We start from the raw sequence: 22,760 nt of genomic DNA, 5'->3' as shown, positions 1-22,760 counted from the left end.
CGGCCCCTCTTGTGCACCCCCTGCACCCTTCTTGTGCAAACTCTGAACCTCCCCATGCACCCTCCCATGCACCCCTGCACCTCCTTGTGCACCCCCTGCGGACCTCCACAACCTCCTGTGCACTCTGCACCCATTGTGCACCCCTTGCACCCTCCCTGTGCATTCTCCATGGGAAGGGGTCCCATGGACACCTTTACACCCCCCCTGCGTGTCCCTGCACTTTCCCCTTGTGTCCTCTCTGCTCACACTCCTCACCCTCGTGCACCCCTGTGATGCACACCCTGCACCCTCTTTGTGTAAACAGTGCACAAGCTTCCTGCACTGCCCACTCCACCCCCTTGTGCAACCTCCTTATGCAGAACCCCTGCACCCTCTTGTTCACCCCTCCTTGTGCACAGCCCCTCTGCACACCCCTGTGCACCCCCTGCACCCTCCCCGTGCCCCTCTGCACCTCCGTGGACACCCCCTGCACTCCCCCGTGCACACTTTGCCCCCTCCCGTGCACACCGATGCATCCCCCATCCCCTCCCACACCCTGGTGCAATCCTGCACCCCCTGTGCACCTCCCTTACACATCCCCGTGCACCCCTGCTCCTTCCCTGCACTCCCACAGCTCCCCCCATATGCACCCTGTGCCCCCCCCCGTGCATCTCCACTGTGCCCCCCTGCCCGCCCCCAAGTGCACCCCTGACCCCCTGTGCACTCTTACACCCCCTGCTCCCCCTCCCCCCCCCAGCTCTGTGCCCCCCATTCCCCCTCTCCAACCCCCCATATCCCCCTCATTCCCCTACATGCACCCCCCCTGTGCTCCCCTCTGTGCAACCCTGTCACCCCGATCCTCCCCCATTCACCCCCCACCCCATGCACCCCCCCAACCTCTGAGCCCCTCATTCTCCCTCTCCATCCCCCGGTGTCCCCCCGTTTACCCCCCTGCACCCCCCCCCGTGCCCCTCTGCTCTCCCCCTTGCATCCCCCATATGCCCCCCCCACCCCCCTGTGCAACCCCCTGAGCCCCCCCTTCCTCCCCCATGCACCCCACACTCTCTCCTCCCCCCTCTGCACCTCTGTACCCCCCATTCCCTCTCTCCCTCCCCCCATCCCCTGTACCCCCCCATTTACCCCCCTGTGTACCCCCATATCCCCCCCTGTGCAACCCCCTGAGTGCCCCCTTCCTCCCCCATGCACCCCAAACCCCCCTGCTCCCCGCTCGCCCCTCTCCATCCCCCCATCCCCCTGTATCCCCCCGTTTACCCCCCTGCACTCCCATATGCACCCCACACCCCCCTTTGCAACCCCCTGAGCCCCCCCGATCCTCCCCATGCACTCCAAACCCCCCTGCTCCCCCCTTGCCCCTCTGAGCCCCGCATTCCCCCTCTCCATCCCCCTCATATCCCCCTCGTTCCCCTCCATGCACCCCCCATGCACCTCCCTGTGCAACCCTCTGCCCCCCTACACCCTCCTGTGCACCCCCACCCCCCCATTGCTCCCCCCCGCCTCTCTGTACCCCCCATCCCCCCTCTCCATCCCCCATCCCCCTGTACCTTCCCCCTTTATCCCCCTACACCCCCCCATGCTCTCCCATATGCCCCCCATGCCCCCCCTCTGCAACCCCCTGCACCCCCGATCCTCCCTCACGCACCCCCACACCCCCTGCACCCCTAAACCCGTTGGTACCCCCCCACCGCCTCTCTTTGCTCCCCATTCCCACTCTCCATCCCCTCGATTACCCCCCTGCACCCCCCGTGCACCTCCATATGACCCCCACACCCCTCCTGTGAAATCCCCTGAGCCCCCCCTTCCTCCCCCCTGCTCCCCACACCCCCTGCTCCCCCCTCCGCACCCCTGTGCCCCCCATTCCCCCTCTCCACCCCCCCATACCCCCCTCGTTCCCCTCCATGCACCCCCATATGTTCCCCTGTGCCCCCCCATATGCCCCCCCATGTACAACCCCCTGCACCCCCCTTCCTCCCCCAGGCACCCCACACCCCCTGCTGCCCCCTCCGCCCCTATATACCCCCCATTCTCCCTCTCCATCCCCCTGTATGCCCCTCTCGTTCCCCTCCGTGCACACCCTTTATGCCCCCCCACACGAAACCCCCTGCCTCCTCCATGCTCTCCCGTGCACCCCCACACCCCCTGCTCCCCACTCGCCCCTCTGTGCCCCCCATTCCCCCTCTCCATCCCCCTGTACCCGTCCCCCCCCATTTACCCCCCTGTGCACCCCCATATTCCCCCATGTACAACCCCCTGCACCCCCCTTCCTCCCCCATGCACCCCAAACCCCCCAGCTCCCTCCCCCGCACCTCTGTGCCCCCCATTCCCCCTCTCCATCCCCCCCATATCCCCCTCGTTCCCCTCCATGCACCCCCCGTGCTCCCCTATATGCCCCCTCATGTACAACTCCCTGCCCCCCTTCTCCTCCATGCACCCCACACCCCCCTGTTCACCCCTCGCCCCTATGTACCCCCCATCCCCCCCATATCCCCCCTCGTTCCCCTCCGTGCACCCCCCTTATGCCCCCCCCACACGAAACTCCCTGCCTCCCCCATGCCCTCCCATGCACCCCCACAAGCCCTGCTCCCCCCTCGCCCCTCTGTGCCCCCGTTCCCCCTCTCCATCCTCCCCATATCCCCCTCGTTCCCCTCCATGCACCCTCATATGCCTCCTATACCCCCCTGTGCAACCCCCTGCCCCCCCGATCCTCCCCATGCACCCCAAACCCCCCTGCTCCCCCCTCACCATCCCATCCCCCTGTACCCCCCCGTTAACCCCCCTGCACCCCCATATGCCCCCCACACTCCCCTGTGCAAGCCCCTGAGTCCCCCCGATCCTCCCCATGCACCCTAAACCCCCCTGCTCCCCCCTGCACCCCACGCCCCCTACTCCCCCCTCGCCCCTCTGTGCCACCGATTCCCCCTCTCCATCCCCCTGTACCCGTCCCCCCCCATTTACCCCCCTGTGCACCCCCATATTCCCCCATGTACAACCCCCTGCACCCCCCTTCCTCCCCCATGCACCCCAAACCCCCCAGCTCCCTCCCCCGCACCTCTGTGCCCCCCATTCCCCCTCTCCATCCCCCCCATATCCCCCCATATCCCCTCCGTCCCCCCTCCCTTTCCCCCCCCTTCCCCCTCCCCCCCGCCTTGCGCTGCCCCCACAGCGCCCCCTAGCGGCCGCTCCCTCCCATAAGAGGGCGGTGCAGAAGCGGGGAGAAAGGGGGCGTGGCCACCCCGCCTTTCTATCCCCGCCTCTCCCTCTCTATGGTAACCGGGAGGTCTCAGTGAGTCCTCCCGTGGCGATACCGCGGATCTCCTCAGCGGGGCGCTGGCGAGCCGCTCGCCACCACCTCCCTTTATTTATTTTTTTTTCCCTTTATTTTTTATTTTTTTTAAAACCCTCTTTTCCCCGCCTTCCCTCGCACCCGCCTCTTTTTTTTTTTTAATTTTATTTATTTTTTTCCCCTTCTCTTCCTCCTCCTCCTCGCTCTTCCTCAGAGCCGGGACGCGGGGACGCTGCTCAGCGCCTGAGGAAGAGGCGGCCCCTCCATTACCCCCCCTCCCTCCCCCTTATTCCACCTCCCTCACCTCCTCCTCCTCCTTCTTCTTCTTTTCCTCACCTCCCTCCCTCCTTCTCTCTCTCTCCCGCCCCTCATTCCCGCTCCTCCCGCCGACCGGGACTCGCCCCGAACCGGGAGGGAAACGATCGCTGCTGCTGCTTCTTCCTCCTCCTCCTCCTCGTCCTCCTCCTCCGGGGGCTGCCGGGGGGAGGGAATTGATGTGGAGACCCCGAGCAGCACCATGCAGCCCCCGCCGAGGAAGGTGAGAGACAAACACCCCCTAAAAAACCCCAAAAAACCCAACAAAACCCACCCTGTGTGTGTGGGTTTAATGGGGGGGGGGGTTGAGGGGGACTGAGGGGAAATGGCGGGGAAAGGGGGGGGGGGTTGGGGTCTTGGTTGGTTCAGTAAGGTGGGGAAGGGGTTGTTTGAGAGGGGGTGTTGGGAAGGGGGGTTTTGTCTGGAGGGGAAAAAAATGAGGAAAATGAGGTGAAAAAGGGGGGGCTGAGGTTGGGGAGGGTTCTGGGGGGCAGCTCATAGCCAGAGGCTGGAAGGAGAAGGTCAATGACTGCAGAGCTGCTGATGTTCTGGGTTGTGGGGTGCTGCTGGAGGTTTGTTTTAATTATTTTTTTTTAATTTTTTTTGTGTGTGGGGGGGTTCAGCTGGGTTGGGGTGCTCAGCTGGGTTGATGGCAGCAGCCTTGGGATTGGGGGTTTTTTTTTTGGAGCAGGAGGTCACGTCTGGAGTTGGATGGAAGGATGCAGGCTGTCCCGGCACGTCTCAGGAGCAGCCAAAAAAATGTGCAACAAACATCTGTGTGATGGGAGCAAGCTGCAAATGCGGCGGGGAGGCTTTAATTTTATTTTTTATTATTTTTTGAGGGGTGTGTGTAGTGTGTTTTTTGCGGTCTGTGGGAATATGGGGGTGCTTTGCTCCAGGGAAGGGATGGAAAATTGGGAAAGAAAGACTGTTGGTGGGAGCAGGTTGCTACCTGAGAGCCTGGAGATGTTGTAGGGTCTTGAGCTGAGGGTAAGTAGCGATCCCTGGAGATTTAGGGGTTAGGTGGGGGGTATTTTGAATGAAGGAGGAGGCAGAGAAGGTGAAGAGGGTGTAAGGATGGAGAGGCTGCTCCTTGAAACACCGTGAAAAGGGAGTTTTTTAGTGGCTTGGAGGTTTCTGCCTGGTCCCTACCCTTGGCGATGCTGCAGTCCCAGCTCTGTATCTTGGTTGAGATTTCCAGTGTGATTTCTGGGTGAGGAGAGGGAGATTGCAAGGGCTTTTAGTGTCTGAAGGAGAGAATAGTGAGTAGGAGAGATGGGGAGGGGAGGAAGACACAAACAGAAATCCCTTGTCATCCCCAGAGCTCCCCAGTAGCCCTGGCAGGCAGCTGCAGTGAAGATCTCTCTCTCCTTGCCTCTCCTCGACCTCTTGTTTTGCTGGTGGACTCTGCTTTTGTTGAGCAGTTCTCCTTTCTATTTTAGGCTGCTTATTTATACAAGATGTGTGCCATTCTTTGCCTATATTATTTCGTTTGAGATCATTTCCATTCCACAGGGTCATTCTGTGTGGGTTTGTTTGTTTTGAGTAGGGTTTGGGGTTTTGTTTTGTTGTTTGTTTTTTCATATGCAGATAGAAAGAAAGATGCTGAGAGTTTATATTAAAAATAGTTTTTCATCCTCAAGTTGGGCATCCATGTGATTTATTTCTTTTTTAATTCTTTTTTTTTTTGGTATGTAAAAAACTTGTTTTTCTACAATGTGATTAATGAGTGCTTGTTGCTGGGGGTTTGTTTTCAGAGTTAAAATCAGGGAGGCTTTTGCTAGCTGATGAGATCTTGATTATTTTATTTATTAATTTATTTTTTTTACCTTGCTAGTGAGGAAGAGGGGAAGGTCTGGGTCATTTTCCTCACTGAATTTTTCATCCCTTTTCCCCCATTACAATAACTGTTTGGCATTTCTCTCCTCATGAATACATAATGCCTTCAGATGTGCTGGTGATCATTTTTTAGGCCAATAAATGGATTTCCTGTGATCACTGGAGGCCTTAAATGCCAAGACCTCTTGTTTTAGAAAAACAAGAGCAAAACAACCCCAAGCTCCCCTTCCAAAATCATTCCTCACACCCCTGCCAGTGATGCTGCCCTGCCAGTTATCAAGTGAGCTCCCAAAATATTGACATTTTAGCTTCACAATCACAGGATTTAAAGGGGATTTACACCAGCACTAAAAGTGAGAACCTTCTGAAGCTTTTCATAGAGGGCTCTTTTGCTCTGATGCACAATCAGAAAACAAACTGATGTTGGAGCTCTCTTAAAACAACAGCAGCTGGGGGACAGTTTAATATAAATTTCAGAATTGTGTGACTTCCACTGAAGTGCTGGATGTAGATACACCTGAATTTAATTTATTTGTTTTTCCACAACTCTTTTCTTGCACACGAGCTGCCCTTCTCCCAGGTTTTGGAATTAAACTGCCCTCCTCCCAGGTTTTGGGATAAAACTGTCCTCTTTCCAGGGTTCTGGGATAAAACTGTCCTCTTCCCAGGTTTTGGGATAAAACTGCCCTCTTTCCAGGTTTTGGAATAAACTTGCTCTTTGGTTAATGGTTGGGCATAAGCATGAGAGTGGTGCCATGTGCTGAGGTGACAGCACTTTCTGAAATCAACCTTTATGAATGTTTTACAGGGTTAAACTGCCTTCTTAAATATGTGTTTTAATTTCCCTCTGAAATTTGCTATTTCAAAATAGCTGAAGGGCATGAATAATTTGTTTTTTTCCATAAAAAAAAGAAAGTAATCTGTGTTTTGTTTTGCTTTGTTTTTTTCTAGGTGAAAGTTACTCAAGAGCTAAAAAACATTCAGGTGGAGCAGATGACAAAACTTCAGGCCAAGCATCAGGCAGAATGTGAGCTACTTGAAGATATCAGGTAAGGTTTACAGAGAACACTACCAAAATTCCTTCTGAGATCCAGTTTTTTGGAAGAACATTGGAGTTACAAAACTTCAGGAACTGACGATGGAATTTCCTCTTTGGATTTCCTGCTTTTAGGCTGTTAAAGTTTTGACACAGCTGGAAATTATAACTGGAGCTAACACAATGCAAACCATTTTTTCTTCTCTTCAATGGGGGAAATGTTAAAAAAAAAAAAAAAAAGAGAGAGAAAAAAGGAGTCACAAACAACATACAAAAAGCACTGGTCTTTTCAGCAATATTTCTATGTAATAGACCAAGACTTTGATTTACCAGTTCTGAGAGGCTGCTAAAATTACTAAAATATTTTAAGACTACTGATGATTTATGTCTTGCTAGAGATAGTTTTGAGCAGCTCTTGTAAATAACTTGTATTTTTAAACAAGGAGATATTTGCATTTCTAATCTCAGACTCTGCAAAGGTTGAGTTCAGTGGGGAAAATCTACATGATGTCAGTTGTGTATGTGTGTGTGGGGTTTATTATTCATTTTACCTGATTGCTTTTTTTTGGAAATTCAAGGTTTGTTTTTAACCAAATATGTTGGTAATAGGATACCTGGCATGATACAGAGCATTAATCATTCTGGTTGTGAGAGGTTCAATTTCTGCAGTGGTTTTTCTCTACGACATTGAGCTGTTAGTTCACTGCTCTTCCTGGCAGCGTGTAGTCCCCTTGTTAATTATTTAAATGAGATTTCTTGCTTTACATTTGGATCTAAAATGCAAATGTGGCAGCTTTGACAGATGACATAGTGTTGGTCTCATTCTCCCAGTGTCCTCTCATCATAAATCAGAATGTGGAGCCTGTTTTTTCTTTTGTGGGTGTTGAAGCACTGTTTCTTCTTGTAGTTTTGTTTTGGTTTGGGGTTTTTTTTGGTATGTGAGAGATCACACCATTCATTTCCTTAGCTTAAAACTGGTGGCTGTGCAGTGTTTAACTGGGAAATGCTGAGTAATAAGTAACAGGCTGATCCAAGGGGTTTTTCCCTCTAGATAAAAGCTGATTTTTAGACCATCTAGACCAGGTATTGCTGCCCTAGTCCAGGTTTTGTTAACATTTCCTATTTTTAAAGAACTTGTAATTACTTCAGTCTGTATTCTGCTCAAAGATGGCATAAGCATTATTAACCAGGATACAAACCTGGAATATACAGGATACAAACCCAGGAAAATACCTGAAAATGCTTGAAATATTTTTATTTTGTGCAATTTAATTTAATTTATCAGTGTTAAAGGTATGGATTAAGAAACTGAGTTCCTCTGTTGAATTCACTAACCAGGTCACTAAGTGTACACTGTGTCTGCTCAGCATTCTTGTTGCAATTAATCTGTGTTTGCAGAACCACTGCATGGATTTACAGATTAAACACTCTTCAAACAGGGAGTGATGTGATGGGCTGTGACAGCTCCAGCGTGTCAAATGTCAGGTAGCAGAATAAGAGAAAAAAAAAAAAGGGACTTTTTACATCAAAACATTTGCTGAACATCCCCTCCCCACCTTGGTTTGTGCTGCCTTTTAATTGCATCTGGCTGTGAAGGAGGAGCTGGGCTTTGAAGACTTGGTTGTCCTGTGCCACTGGGTGTGTGACACTCATGTGAGAAGTTGGGTGTCACCATCCTCATCCTCTTAGCCCTCTGCTGATAGCTTTATTCAGGATATGCAACCACCATGTGATTCCAGAGCATTCCAGAGAGCAATGCTGGCTGGAATCACACAGAGAATCTTTTTTTTTTTTTTAAGCTCTGGAATGAAGAGTTATTTTTCTAGAAACCACCCTGCTGTTATCCAAAAATATTAAAGTTTAACTGGGTGCTGTTTGTTTATCAAGACTTGAGAGAGTTCAGGTCCTTTTGGAGCTCTCAGGCACTGGAGTGCAGCTTTGTGCTCTTCTTTTTATGCTGCTCTGAGTCCCACAAACTGAAACTGCAGCAGTGAAACTGAAATAAGTGCTTTGCACGACAGTGTTAACAAATTCATATTTAAAAAGGTGAAATTATTGCAAATAATTACTGTATTGTTGGCACATAAATGCAAGCATTCACATCACAGAAGCAATCCTTACCAACCAGAGTGGGTTTTGCAGGATTTAAAGCTCCTAATTATGTTTTTTAGAGTTCTTTTTTTTCAGTTTGGTTTGGTGTACAACTGAAAAAGAAGTGATACAAGGAAAAGATCAGAAAGTTCTCTGATGAGTTCTAATAGAATGCAGCTATTGTCTGGTATATTAGTAGATGATTTTTGGCAGCTCACCAGATCCTAAGCGTGCTTGCCATTCCAATAGCTTTGCTGTCTTCATGCAAAACACAGCATTGCTTTAAATACACTGAAATATGGTTAGAGTTTGAAGGCTTCAACTGTGTCATTTGGAGAGGACAAAAAAAACTGAGCTACTGTTTATCCAAACAGGAATCTTCTTGGTCAGGGTAGAGGTATGGAGGTGTAACTACCTTTTCTCCAGCCCCTTAGCAGATGCTGAATAACCTTTTGGGCTGTACATAAACAAAATCATCATGTTTACTAAATCTAAAATACATCTTTTTGACTTATTTTGTGTTCAAGGAGGTAGATTCAGGTCCTGGGAAGAAAAGGCCATGGTGTTTTGCTTGTGAGGGTACCAGGGAGTTGACAAAACTACATGCTGGTAGTTGAGTGGAAAGCTTTCCTGAGACTTTTGACAGAACATAAAATTCTAGTTTCTATTGACCAAAAAAAAAAAAGAATAAATCAAGTATCCCCTGCAGTCTTACACACTGGGTTGTGTTTCTCTTTTCTGGGGTAGGTTAGTAGCAGTAAAGCTGAAGTATCTTTTTATGACTTGACAAGACTATAATAAAAAATGTGTTCTGAAATGCATTAGCAAATAGGTTTAAAAATACATTTCTGTGTTTATAATCTCTCTTTGGCTCTTCATGTTGCATTTCTTCATCCTGGATGACTGGAGAATTTGTGGAACAAGTGATTCAGGATGCTTTTAGGATCCTTGGCTCAGTTTTAGGCATGACATATGTTTATTTTGTGTGGCTCACTAGAGCTACCATATCCTTTCACATGGTAGATTCATGCTGGCAGTGCTATAAAAAGAGATTGTCTTTCTGTAACTGTGTTGGAGAAAGAGGTTTTCCCCCCTGAAAGGTAAATGTCAGCTTTGTTGCCCTGAACCAGAAATCCTTCACACTTTTCTCCACTGCTACAAATACTTCACTCTCTCCACACCTGACTGCTTTTAGGCAACAAGTTCAGTTACTATTTTTTTTTTTCCAGGGGCCAACTGGGTTATGAATGGCTGGATTTATCAGAGGTGTTGGCAATTGACATTTATTTTATTTTGGTTTTAAAGATTGCCTTGTTTGATGGGTGGTAGCACGTAAGTCAGACGTGGAGGTCTGAAATTGCCCTTAGGTTGCAGTTTGTTGGGGGCACAGGGGTATTTTCCTTTTGTGTGTGTGCACATGTCTGCAAAACTGTGGAGAACTCTGTATAATCCACATTTTAATTCAGCTTGGTACTTCTGTAAGGTATTTATATGCTCCAGGCTTTATAAATTTATTAGGAGAGAGTTGCTTTGCCTTGGACGTTATCTTGGGGCCCAGTTCTCAAAAGAACTTCATGTGCCTTGACAATTTTTTTGCTCGTGTCTTCTAAAATGTCTTATTTTAAAGCTTTTTGACTTTCATGGTTTGCCAGGGAGACTGAAGTTGTGGTTACTTGGCTGAGTAAATCTGTTGTAAAATCTGGATAGGTGCTGAGGGGGTCAGCTATTCCTGCTGCCTCCAAGGATGGATGAACCTTGTGGACTGGGGAACTCACCCACCTGAAACCAATCCTTTCCCTGCCTTTTTCTCCCTAAAATGAATAATTTCTGGATAAAATCCATTCCCTGCCCCAGCTCACTGCATGGCTGTCATAGTGCTCCCACTATCCTGAGAGGCAGGAGGAAGGAATACCTGAGGAAGAAGGGGAAAAGCAAGACTGCAATAGCAGCCCAGGTTCCTGCAGGATTAAAAGCACTTTGTAAGCACAGCCCAAGGTTCTGGTGAAGGCACAGCTGCAGCTTTGGGAGTTCCAGCTGCCTTAGTTAAGTCTCAGCTAATTTTCTGCTGTCTGGATGTGCTGCTCCTCTGTTGCTTCATCATTTTAGGTCAGCTGAACGGGTACGGTGTGTTGAAAGGAGATGGAAGGATCACACATATTTCTGGCTGAAAGGGAATAGCAGGACAGTGCTTTTGTTCACTGTGTCCCAAATTGAGTTTTTCATCACTTTCAACTCAGTTTGGAGGGTGAAAAGAAATGGCAGAATTGCAGGGCCTTAAAATGTCAGGGGTTGAAAGGGACCTTTAGAGGTGATGCAGTCATAGTTTTGTGCTCCTGATGTGGATACAAATATTTGTACAGATGCCTCCACCTCTTTCTTCTGTTCTTGTGGTTTTCTTCTCTTTCTTATTTAAAAAATCCTTTGTATCCTATGAATTTGTTCTACTTTTTTTTTTTTAAAGCTCCCATTTCTCCTCTCACTCTGGTTCTGTGGCATTCACCTTTCTCCTGCTGCTGCCTTGCCTTTGTGTGAAATTTTTTATCTCCCATCCTTTCATCCAAAGCTGTGTCCTCTGAATGAAGATTGGTCCCTCTTTCCAGGTTGTCAAGTTATTTTGGGGGTTTTCCTCCCTAATACTTCATCTCTCCCCTAGTCCTTTCTTCAACCAAATCCCAACTTGTGAGTTTTCAGTACATCTTGGGCATCACATCTATTTCTAGAGGTGTATTTGTATCTGTATTTGATGTTCAGCATTATTGCTTTAGCCAGCTATGTTTTTTCAGCCTCTGTGTTTTCTTGCTGAGCAGGGAGATTTTTTTGTTGGGCTTTTTTAATCTGAACCCTTCCTGGGATTGCCAGGAGGCTGAAGAGGAGGCAGCAGTGTGCCCAGGTAGCCAAGAAGGCCAATGGCATCCTGGGCTGTCTGAGGAAGAGCGTGGCCAGCAGGTCCAGGGAAGGGATTCTGCCCCTGTGCTCAGCTCTGGGGAGGCCACAGCTTGAGTCCTGTGTCCAGTTCTGGGCCCCTCAGCCCCTCAGGAAGGAGCTTGAGGTGCTGGAGCAGGTCCAAAGGAGGCAAGTGGGCTGGTGAAGGGATCCAGCAGAGATGCTGTGAGGAGAGGCTGAGGGAGCTGGGGGTCTTGAGGCTGGAGAAGAGGAGGCTCAGGGGAGAGCTCATCACTCTCTGCAACTCCCTGAAAGGAGGTTGGAGCCAGGGGGTGGTTGGTCTCTTTTCCCAGGCAACTCTCAGCAAGACAAGAGGCCATGGTCTGCAGTTGTGGCAGGGGAGGTTTAGGTTGGAGATTGGGAAGAATTTCTTTGTGGAGAGGGTGATCAGGCATTGGAATGGGCTGCCCAGGGAAGGGGTGGATTCTCCGTGTCTGGAGCTATTTCCAAAGAGCCTGGATGTGGCACTGAGTGCCATGGGCTGGGAACCACGGGGGGAGTGGATCAAGGGTTGGACTTGATGATCTCTGAGGTCCCTTCCAACCCAGACAATTCTATCTATGGTCATGGCTGCCGTTGCCCTGTCAGCTCTCACTTGCTTTTGCTCCACGGAGGTGTAGCAGGGTAAATGTGGACTATATAGGTGAGGAAAAAAGGAATTTTACTGGGGATTTGTTTGTATGCCCAGTACAAGGACAGAGTTCTCCTTTGATGTCTCTAAGTTGGTGTCTTACTCCTGTCATAACACGTCTGAGTGAACAGCACAGATATTAAAAAAAAAAAAAGAGCATGAACGAATACCTATCTGTAGATAGCTGTTTGCTGCTAGTTTTGACATGTCATTTTCTGTATTGAATTATGCTCCACTTAATAAAGTTCCATGTAACCTTTTGCTGTGAATATACTTTGTACTCTCCAGTGGAATTTGATTCTGCTCCTGTAATCTCCATGATGATGATGTTGGGGGGTTGGTGATAAGGTTTACAGCAACTTTTGGCTCTGATTCAAGCTGCTCGAGTAGAAACTGCAATTCCAATTTTACATGCAGCAAATCTTCTCTAGCAGCTCCACTGCAGATGTTTTCACAGATACTGGGGAAAAGAAAAGTCTCTTCAGAGGGTGAATAACACTGCAGAAGTTATGAGGAAAAGAAAACTGTCCAAGGATATCATAGAATCCTAGAATTGTCTGGTTTGGAAGGGAGCTCAGAGATCATCAAGTCCAACCCTTGATCCACTCCCCCCGTGGTTCCCAGCCCATGGCACTCAGTGCCACATCCAGGCTCTTTGGAAATAGCTCCAGACACGGAGAATCCACCCCTTCCCTGGGCAGCCCATTCCAATGCCTGATCACCCTCTCCACAAAGAAATTCTTTCCAATCTCCAACCTAAACCTCCCCTGGCACAACTGCAGACCATGGCCTCTTGTCTTGCTGAGAGTTGCCTGGGAAAAGAGAGCAACCCCCCCCTGGCTCCAACCTCCTTTCAGGGAGTTGCAGAGAGTGATGAGCTCTCCCCTGAGCCTCCCCTTCTCCAGCCTCAAGACCCCCAGCTCCCTCAGCCTCTCCTCACAGCATCTCTGCTGGATCCCTTCACCAGCCCACTTGCCTCCTTTGGACCTGCTCCAGCACCTCAAGCTCCTTCCTCAGCTGAGGGGCCCAGAACTGGACACAGGACTCAAGCTGTGGCCTCCCCAGAGCTGAGCACAGGGGCAGAATCCCTTCCCTGGACCTGCTGGCCACACTGTTCCTGATCCAGCCCAGGATGCCATTGGCCTTCTTGGCTACCTGGGCAAATTATGAATATGGATTTATATAGAGCCATATTAGGATGCCATGAAAGGCTCTGAAAAGTGACAAGAAAGCTTTACTGTTCCTGTCCTGAGGCAAAGTAGTAGTGAGGAGTTTACCTTTCTTCCTGTTCTTTCCAGCTGCAGGGAATGCAATTTGTTTGGATATTCTTGAACCATGTATTGGGCTCCAGGGCATATTTGCCTCTGGCTAGTGGGTATCTGATAAGGCCTTTTTATTTACTTTATTATTTTTTTTTTTAATTTCTCTTTTCCTGAGGAGGTAATTTTTTTTTTCCTTTATGCTGCTCAAAAATTTGTCCTCCTTTTCCACCTTTCCTTTTTCTTCAAGGTTATTTGCTCCTTTCAGCAGAGGTGATACTTGCCTGTGGTGTTCATGTCTTTGTTTAAGAAGGAGCAGTGTGATTTTCTCTGCCTGCAAGCTCTGATTTCTGTAACCTGGCAAAGTGGAAGACAGCAGGAGAATTAAAAAAACTCATGAAAACTCTGCACAATATTCTTTTACTCTGGGTTTGACTTGCTCTTGAAAAAGCTTTCCTGGTGTGACTTGTGGATCCAGAGTCTTAATTTCTTTTTCTTTAAAGCTTGTAATTTTCTTAGAAGTTAATGACAATTCTCTCCTCTTGGGTTGATCTTTCTCACCACCTGTGTATATATTTTGAGTTCAATTTTTATTTTTTTTTCTCCCAAGCTCTATTAATTTGAGGCCATGCAGCATAATTGTTTACCAGTACACTAAATATGTAGAAAATTCAGAAATTTGGTGAAAAAATTGGTGGTGTTACTTCTGAATAATATTCCATATAAAGATACCAGAGAATCTGTGGTCTGGGCATGTTACCTATAATTAGGCAGTCCTTTAATGAGATGCTCACATTCTTGATGGAATTAAAATCTGGTGATGTTTTGACTGGAACTGTTTGGGCAAAGCTTGGAATGTGCTTAAAAAAAGCCCTGTTGCCTACTGGGTGTGGAAGTCCAAGTTTTGAGGGGAAAAAAATAAGTTTCAGTGTAAACATAGCTACAGTGTAATGATTCAGGTCTTCTGGCACAGGGAAATTGAGCATTGGACCACACTCCTTCATGGTTTTCTTTTCTTTTTTTTTTTTAAATCCCTGACATACAAGAAGTAATTTATCTGCTGTGTCTGTCAGTATTTTGAAGTAGCTTTACAGTTTTTGGTTAATTGATGAAGATTAAATCATCAAAAGATGATTCTTTGGTGTTTTGGCTTTGGAGTTGGTGGGGTTTTTTTATTTTATTTTGGCTTTTTGGTTTTTTGGTAACTGGAATAATGCTGTAAAAAAACCCAACAAACAATTTCTCTCCTCAGAAAGAAAATTAACTTTTTTTTTCCCCCTCCATTTTGTTTGCTTTTGAATGAGCTTTTGTTTATCAAAGCAATTCCAATGCATGCTCAGGAAGTCTGAGTTTTAAGGGATTGTGTTTTCAGAGCAGCCTTCAGCAGAACTCAGCCTTGTCAGGTCAGCTGGAGAGCACACTGAGCCTTTCGAGTGCATTGGTTCTGGAAGACAGCAAAAAGATGATTCTGGTACTCAGTCCACCACGTGCATTCTTTGCCAAAAGCTGGATTGTCACTTTTGATTCAGTGCCTCCTTTCTAAGAATAAATTTTTAAGAATGAATGCTTTAGCTTGCAGAAAGTTGTATAAAGCTGTCAGCCCTCAGCTTGGACAGGAGCACTCTGTGCTGGGTTAGGAACTGGCTGGAGGGCCGGGCCCAGAGAGTGGTGCTGAACGGGGCTGCATCAAAATGGCGGCCGGTCACTAGTGGTGTCCCCCAGGGATCAGTGTTGGGCCCAGTGCTGTTTAATATCTTGAGTGAGGATTTAGATGAGGGGATTGAGTCCATCATCAGCAAATTCCCAGATGACCCCAAGCTGGGGGGAGTGTGGATCAGCTGGAAGGCAGGAGGGCTCTGCAGAGGGACCTGGAGAGACTGGAGAGTTGGGCTGATCCCAATGGGATGAGGTTCAAGACAAGAACCCCATGGGGAGCTCCAGGCTGGGCACAGAGTGATTGGAGAGCAGCCAGACAGGGACCTTGGAGTTTGGATTGCTAGGAAGCTGAACATGAGCCAACACTGTGCCCAGGTGGCCAAGAAGGCCAATGGCATCCTGGGCTGGCTGAGGAAGAGTGTGGCCAGCAGGTCCAGGGAAGGGATTCAGCCCCTGTGCTCATCTCTGTTGAGGCCACAGCTTGAGTCTTGTGTCCAGTTCTGGGCCCCTCAGCTGAGGAAGGAGATCGAGGTGCTGGAGCAGGTCCAAAGGAGGCAAGTGGGCTGGTGAAGGGATCCAGCAGAGATGCTGTGAGGAGAGGCTGAGGGAGCTGGGGGTGTTGAGGCTGGAGAAGAGGAGGCTCAGGGGAGAGCTCATCACTCTCTCCAACTCTCTGAAAGGAGGTTGGAGCCAGGGGGGGGGTTGGTCTCTTTTCCCAGGCAACTCTCAGCAAGACAAGAGGCCATGGTCTCAAGTTGTGCCAGGGGAGGTTTAGGTTGGAGATTGGAAAGAATTTCTTTGTGGAGAGGGTGATCAGGCATTGGAATGGGCTGCCCAGGGAAGGGGTGGATTCTCCGTGTCTGGAGCTATTTCCAAAGAGCCTGGATGTGGCACTGAGTGCCATGGGCTGGGAACCACGGGGGGAGTGGATCAAGGGTTGGACTTGATGATCTCTGAGGTCCCTTCCAACCCAGCCAATTCTATGATTCTATGAAATTGGTTTGATTTGGTTTTTCCACTTGAATTTTATCCAAGTGTGGCCTTCCCTGGAGCTGTCATTTTTCACCACAATGTTACTTGGCAGAGCTGTGCAAACCCCTCAGTTCTCAGGCAGTCCTCAAATTGTCTTTGCTGCTGATTTTTCTGGTGACAATTCCCAAACGTAGCTGACAACTCAACCCAGCCAGGTGTGTCTTAGAAATATGGCACAAGATAATTTAGACATAACAAAAAAACCCTCTTCCTTTGATCCACTTGATCAAACCCAAACCTGATCCTGGGAGGAAAGCTTTCTCTTAAAGGTTTGAAGTGTTTTTAAGCCCAACTCTTCAATCCAAACCCCTGTGCCTAAGGTGAAGATGTTCAGGACCTACCACAAATGTAATGAGAAGTTGTATTGGACAGAGGAAGAACATTCTTATCATTCCAGAGCCAATTAGTTCAGCCTGCCTTAATTTCCTATGGTGGTGTGTTGCATTTGTTTCATCATGTTTGGTGGGAAAGGTTTATTTTGCAGGGTTTGCAGCCTTTGCCAAAAGTGCTTTTAGCATCTTTCACAGACAGTGCTTTCAGCCCTTCAGCATAACCTACACAAAGACTTCTGTAAACAATACCTGCTGTGGCTTGGGACAGTGAGGCTGCTGGTATGGGGCATGTCACCCTTTTCATCTACTTCTGTGTCTGAAGGCATTCTTTTTTCTTCCCTTTCCCTCCATACCAGCCTTGTCTTCTCTCTGGAAGTTATTTTCAATTTTCACAGGTGAACACGAAGATTTTGCATCCACTGCTGAAGATGATTTTGTGTTCCTGGCCCATTCTGTTTCCTAGTTCCTGGCCCATCCAGTTTCCCAGTTCCTGGCCCATCCAGTTTCCCAGTTCCTGGCCCACCCTGTTTCCCAGTTCCTGGCCCACCCTGTTTCCCAGTTCCTGGCCCATCCTGTTTCCCAGTTCCCATTCTGCTTCCCAGTTCCTGGTCCATCCTGTTTCCCAGTTCCTGGCCCATCCTGTTTCCCAGTTCCTGGCCCACCCTGTTTCCCAATTCCTGGCCCACCCTGTTTCCCAGTTCCTGGCCCACCCTGTTTCCCAGTTCCTGGCCCACCCTGTTTCCCAGTTCCTGGCCCACCCTGTTTCCCAGTTCCTGGCCCACCCTGTTTCCCAGTTCCTGGCCCACCCTGTTTCCCAGTTCCTGGCCCATCCTGTTACCCAGTTCCTGGCCCGTTCTGCTACCCAGTTCCTGACCCATTCTCTTATTTATCTTGAGGGCTCAGGTTCTCACCTCTTGCCTGTGCAAAAAGGGTGTGGGGAATAACAGGAGACTGTTACACCACCAGGGCTGGCTTTGCTGAAGTGTTTTTGACCCTGTGTCAAGCTGGCTCAGAACAGGTTCAGTTTCTGTCATGCTGAAAATCCCCACCAGCATGTTGTAAACATTGGTTTTTGGCAGTGGCAGTGTTTGTGCCACAGGACTGGAATTAATCTGAAAGTAAAAGAGGTCCCTAATGCAAGCAGTGTGGCAGGCTGGTGCTTCTAAAATAATATTAATATTAATAATAATAATAATAGTGTGGCAGGTTGATGCTTCTAAAATAATAATAATAATAATGTGTGGCAGGTTGATGCTTCTAAAATAATAATAATAATCATAATAATAAAGTGTGGCAGGTTGATGCTTCTAAAATAATAACAATAATAATAAAATATATATTTGTAAAAGCTAATATGACTCAGAGAATCTGGTAGTTGTTGCTGTGTCTTTAGTGGGATTCATGCTTTTACTAAAGGTTCTGTTTGGTAGTTTTGTGGGTTTGTTGGTGTCCCATAAAGGAGACTTGAGGCTGATGAAATGGATGCTGAAGAAACATGGGAATGTCTCAGGCCAGGTTGGATGGGGCTTGGAGCAACCTGGGCTGTGGGAGGGGTCCCTGCCCCTGCAGGGGGTTGGAGCTGGATGGTTTTTAAGGTCCCTTCCAACCCAACCCATTCTCTGATCCTCATAACAAAGGTCCAGAATTTGCTCAGCTTCCTCCTGTGTGAATTTCCTTTTAATATTTGAGTTTCTTGGGTCAAATCAAAGAGAGAGGTTGGACCCATCATGAGCTCTCAAAAACCTTGTGCCTTTTCAGTGCTAGGGAACACAAAGTTTCTCCTGACAAAGGAAGGAAATTATATTTTCAGATCACCCCTCATGTAAGTCCCCTTCATAAAGCAGGCAGAGGTGAAAAGAGAGATTATTTGTTTTTTTTTTTTTTTCAGGTAGGGCCTAAACCAGGGTTATCTTGACTGCAGAGAACTTAGTACTTTGTTCCTTTGCTTGTCATCCCCAGCTGCTTCACTGAGATCAGCTTGTCCTGCTCTAAGTGGACTTTTAACCTTGCCCTTATCTTCTGTTGCTGGTGGTGATTTCAGTTTTCTGATGAGCATGCATCTAATTTTTAATTTTTATTTTTTTTTTTGGCCTTAGTACAGTCCATCAGCTGCTTCAGTCTTCTTAGTTGCTTCCTGCAGTATGAAAGCACCCAAAAAAGGTGTTCTGCAGTTATATTTTAAAAAGGGCTGTAAAAAAAAAAATAGACAAAACCTAATCAAACCAAAACTATCCCAGACAAGCATTTAAAGTAAATGAAAGAGGTTTGTAATAGCTGAAAGTAGTGATTTTCTGTTTGCTCTTTATAGTAGGTCTTAAAATTTTATTAACATTTTAAAAAAATGCAGAGTGGGACTATGTTGTTAGAGGCTTTTTAGTTTGCAAGTGTGTTGTGTTTAATTGTAAAATAAGCACAATATTTCCAATTAATACAGCAGGAAAGACAGTAAAAGGAATTTTAAAAACCCCACCCTATTGAAATCTAGCTTTTAAAAAAAGTTATTTAAAAAATTAAATTATTATTATTAAATTATTATTCAGTAGATTCTGTTTTAAAGTTTTTAAAGTTTTTCTTCATGTTTGGAGGTGATTCTTGTCAGTCTTGTCAGTCTTTTCAGTTATTTTAAGGCTCATTTTCTTTTGTGCCTGTGAGAATTTGATCCAGTGGCTCCCAGAAGGTTGTTCACACACATCTCTCTCCTCCTGGGCTTTCTCCTTTTAATGAGGAAGACAAAACACGTTGGTGCCTCATTTTATGAGAAGAGCTCAGCCATGCAGAAGACTTTGGAAGATTTATGGTGGTAAAGCCAGTGAGTATAGTTATTTCTAGCTTGGGTGCCAGATGCAAGCCAGTTAGTGAAGAAAGTGTTGGCACTTGTGACTGTGTTTAAATCCTTACACTACTGAGCATAAATAAATTATTTTATTTATTTTTTTGGCTCTGCTATGCTCTGTATGCATGTCTGGAGGGGAGGAAAAAAAAAAAAAAGGAGGCAAAACCCCAAACAAGACAGTTTTTTCTTGAGGGTATGGTACTCTAAGATGGTCTCAGATCAAAAGTGCTTTTAAAGATGTTTGAATGGAGGAATAAATGAATTTGTGGATTTTGTGAGGCATTCCTGGCAATGGCTGGAAATTAGAGAAGATACTAAGAATAATTTTCTGTGTATTAAAGGTGGAAGCATTTAGATTTTAATTCAGAATTTGAGAATGACATAAATGAGGGCTGAAAGTAAAAAAAAAATACAATTTATTAGAGCCCTTTTCAGACTTTTTTAGCAGCAAGATAAAATGATTGTGTTCTCTTGACATAAATTTCTGTCTGGAAACATTGCCCTGTCTTAAGCTCTCAATTTCTCTTCATGTTTATTCTCCAAACCAGTGTCTGTCCTTAAAACCAAACAGAATACGAGGAGAGAGGCTGGAATGACTTGTGAATTAAAAACCCCATGAAATTCAGAAAACAAATAGTAAGCAGTATTTTAAATCTTGATTTCTAGCAGCTGCTTTTCATACTCTTGGTGTCTACCCAGTGTTTTTTTTTTTTTCTCTTATCTCTAAATGTACTTTGCTCATGTTCAGCTGTGTTGCCACTTGTAAAAAAGGGGCGTAGATGGCAGAGGCTCTACATGGTTTTTATTCTGCTTGTTTATGAAGTCTTCTTTCATGCTAATTGATTTTTTTTCCTAGTGATTGTTTCTCATTATCTCGATGTGATCTGAACAAACACAGGGACGAGTAAATAGAGCTGCCTAGTAAAATCTAATTAGAAATAGATCCTGCTTTTGGATTCCCTCTCTTCTCACTATTCTTAACATTTCTCAACACTTTTAGTCCACAGAATTGTGGGAGAGACACAGTGGACAGGTAAAATCTTCACATTTCCTGTGCAAGATGTGCTGAAGAATTTGTGTGCTTGAATAGCTGGAAAGGAAGCCCCTTTGAGGAATTTTTTGCTTTTAAGATTCAGTTTGCTGCTTCCCCTTCTTGTAATCTGGATGGAACTGAAAGGGTTTGGTTTTTTAACATGAGTTGTAACAAAAGTCAGTTGTTAATGGGTTTATTTCACCAGCTCCTGTGGCATTGGTGTAAGGTGATAAACTTGACTTGACTCACAGCAGCAATACCAGAATTTGCTCTTTAAAAATAGATGTTCCTCCAAGGTATCTCCTGGGAAGAATTTCAAACTCTGCCACACCTTCATTCTGTGCTGCATCTCTTACCTTCAGCTTTATTCTGCTGGGGTGAGGAGGTGGAGTTGTGTCCAGCAGCTGCTCTTGCTGAGTCCCTTTGCTGTTCCACCACTTTCCTAGCAGTAGCACTGCCTTAGGATTTGGCATGTGGGGAGTACCAGGTGCAGTTTGTCCTTCCTGAGAGTGGAAGGAATGGTTTGGTGACTGGAATGATCTCTACACTCCACAGAGTTCTACACTGAAAGCTCTTGAGGTGACTTGGCTTTAATGTCTGTCTGGAAATACATCCAGAGAGAACATTGAGGAGCAGATCTAGGATCACAGAATTGCTGTGGTCCAACTGGGAACCCAGCACTGCCAAGGCCACCACTGCCCCATGGCCTCAGCACCACAGCTCCAGGGCTTGGAAATCCCTCCAGGAATGATGGGGACTCCACCACTGCCCTGGGCAACCTGGGACAGGGAATGACAACCCTTTCCAGGAAGAAATTGTTCCTAATATCCAATCTAGACCTTCCCAGGTGCAACGTGGGCCCATTCCCTCTTGTCCTATCACTTGTTCCTTGGGAGAAGAAACCAGCCCCTCACCCCTACTCACTCCAGCCTTCTTTCTGGAAGTTGTAGAGAGCCAGAAGGTCCCTTCTGGGGAAGAAATTGTTTCTAATATCTAAGCTAAACCTCTCCTGGAAGAACCTAAGGCCATTTCTTCTTGTTCTGTCACTTGTTCCTTGGGAGAAGAGCCTGACCTGTCCTCACCCCAGCCTCCTCTCAGGGAGTTGCAGAGATCTAGAAGTTCTCCCTTCCTCCTCCTTTTCTCCAGGCTGAACACCCCCAGCTCCCTCAGCTGCTCCTGCTCAGATTTCTGCTCCAGACCCTTCCCCAGCTCTATTCCCCTTCTCTGGACACACTCCAGCCCCTCAATGTCCTTCTTGTCACGAGGGACCCAAAGCTGACCCCAGGATTTCAGGTGCAGCCTCCCCAGTGCCCACCCCAGGGGGACAATCCCTGCCCTGCTCCTGCTGGTGGCCACACCAGTGCTGATACAAGCCAGGATGCTGGGGGCCTTCTGGGCCACCTGGGCACACACTGGGTCATATTCAGGCTCTGTAGACCAATACTTCCAGGTCCTTTTCTGCTGGGTAATTTCCAGCAACTGTCCTCAAAGCCTCGAGCGTTCTGTGGGGTTGTTGTGACTCAAGTGCAGGACCTGGCATTTATCCTTGTTGAATCTCATAGAATTGGTGTCATCCCAATGGTCCAGCCTTTCCAGATCCCTCCAGAAAGCCTTCCTACCCTCAGCAGATCAACAATCATAGAATCATAGAATAGACTGGGTTGGAAGGGACCTCAGAGATCATCGAGTCCAACCCTTGATCCACTCCCCCCGTGGTTCCCAGCCCATGGCACTCAGTGCCACATCCAGGCTCTTTGGAAATAGCTCCAGACAAGGAGAATCCACCCCTTCCCTGGGCAGCCCATTCCAATGCCTGATCACCCTCTCCAGAAAGAAATTCTTTCCAATCTCCAACCTAAACCTCCCCTGGCACAACTTGAGACCATGGCCTCTTGTCTTGCTGAGAGTTGCCTGGGAAAAGAGACCAACCCCCCCCTGGCTCCAACCTCCTTTCAGGGAGTTGGAGAGAGTGATGAGCTCTCCCCTGAGCCTCCTCTTCTCCAGCCTCAACACCCCCAGCTCCCTCAGCCTCTCCTCACAGCATCTCTGCTGGATCCCTTCCCCAGCCCACTTGCCTCCTTAGGACCTTCTCCAGCACCTCAAGCTCCTTCCTGAGGGGCTGAGGGGCCCAGAACTGGACACAGGACTCAAGCTGTGGCCTCCCCAGAGCTGAGCACAGGGGCAGAATCCCTTCCCTGGACCTGCTGGCCACGCTCTTCCTCAGCCAGCCCAGGATGCCATTGGCCTTCTTGGCCACCTGGGCACACTGCTGCCTCCTCTTCAGCTTCCTGGCACTGAAGGATTCCTGTCAATGTCAGTTTTGCTCACAAATTCACACATCTTTGATATAAGAAAGGCATACCTAACAAAAGATAAATCCTCCCTCAAAAAAAAAAAAAATCTTTTCAGTTAAAAGGACACTTAGATCTCTGTATAGCAAACATCTTCATATATTTTTGGGATAGTGAAGTATTTTATAT

General features: G+C 47.5%; 1 protein-coding gene across 1 annotated transcript in view; it reads left to right on the top strand.

Annotated features, from left to right (window-relative positions):
- Positions 1-3,594: 3,594 nt before the first annotated feature.
- FCHSD2 (FCH and double SH3 domains 2) overlaps positions 3,595-22,760 on the top strand; it is a 226,197-nt gene continuing 207,031 nt past the window's right edge. Inside the window, exons 1-2 of the mRNA XM_030460209.1 lie at positions 3,595-3,818; positions 6,386-6,483. Coding sequence (XP_030316069.1) covers positions 3,798-3,818; positions 6,386-6,483 — 119 coding nt within the window. The 5' untranslated portion in view covers positions 3,595-3,797. The remainder of the gene's footprint in view (positions 3,819-6,385; positions 6,484-22,760) is intronic.

This window comes from Calypte anna, chromosome 1, assembly GCF_003957555.1.
Source record: "Calypte anna isolate BGI_N300 chromosome 1, bCalAnn1_v1.p, whole genome shotgun sequence".
NCBI classification, from domain to species: Eukaryota; Metazoa; Chordata; class Aves; order Apodiformes; family Trochilidae; genus Calypte; species Calypte anna.
Note: the sequence above shows the minus strand (reverse complement) of the source record. Positions and strands in the feature narration are given on the sequence as shown.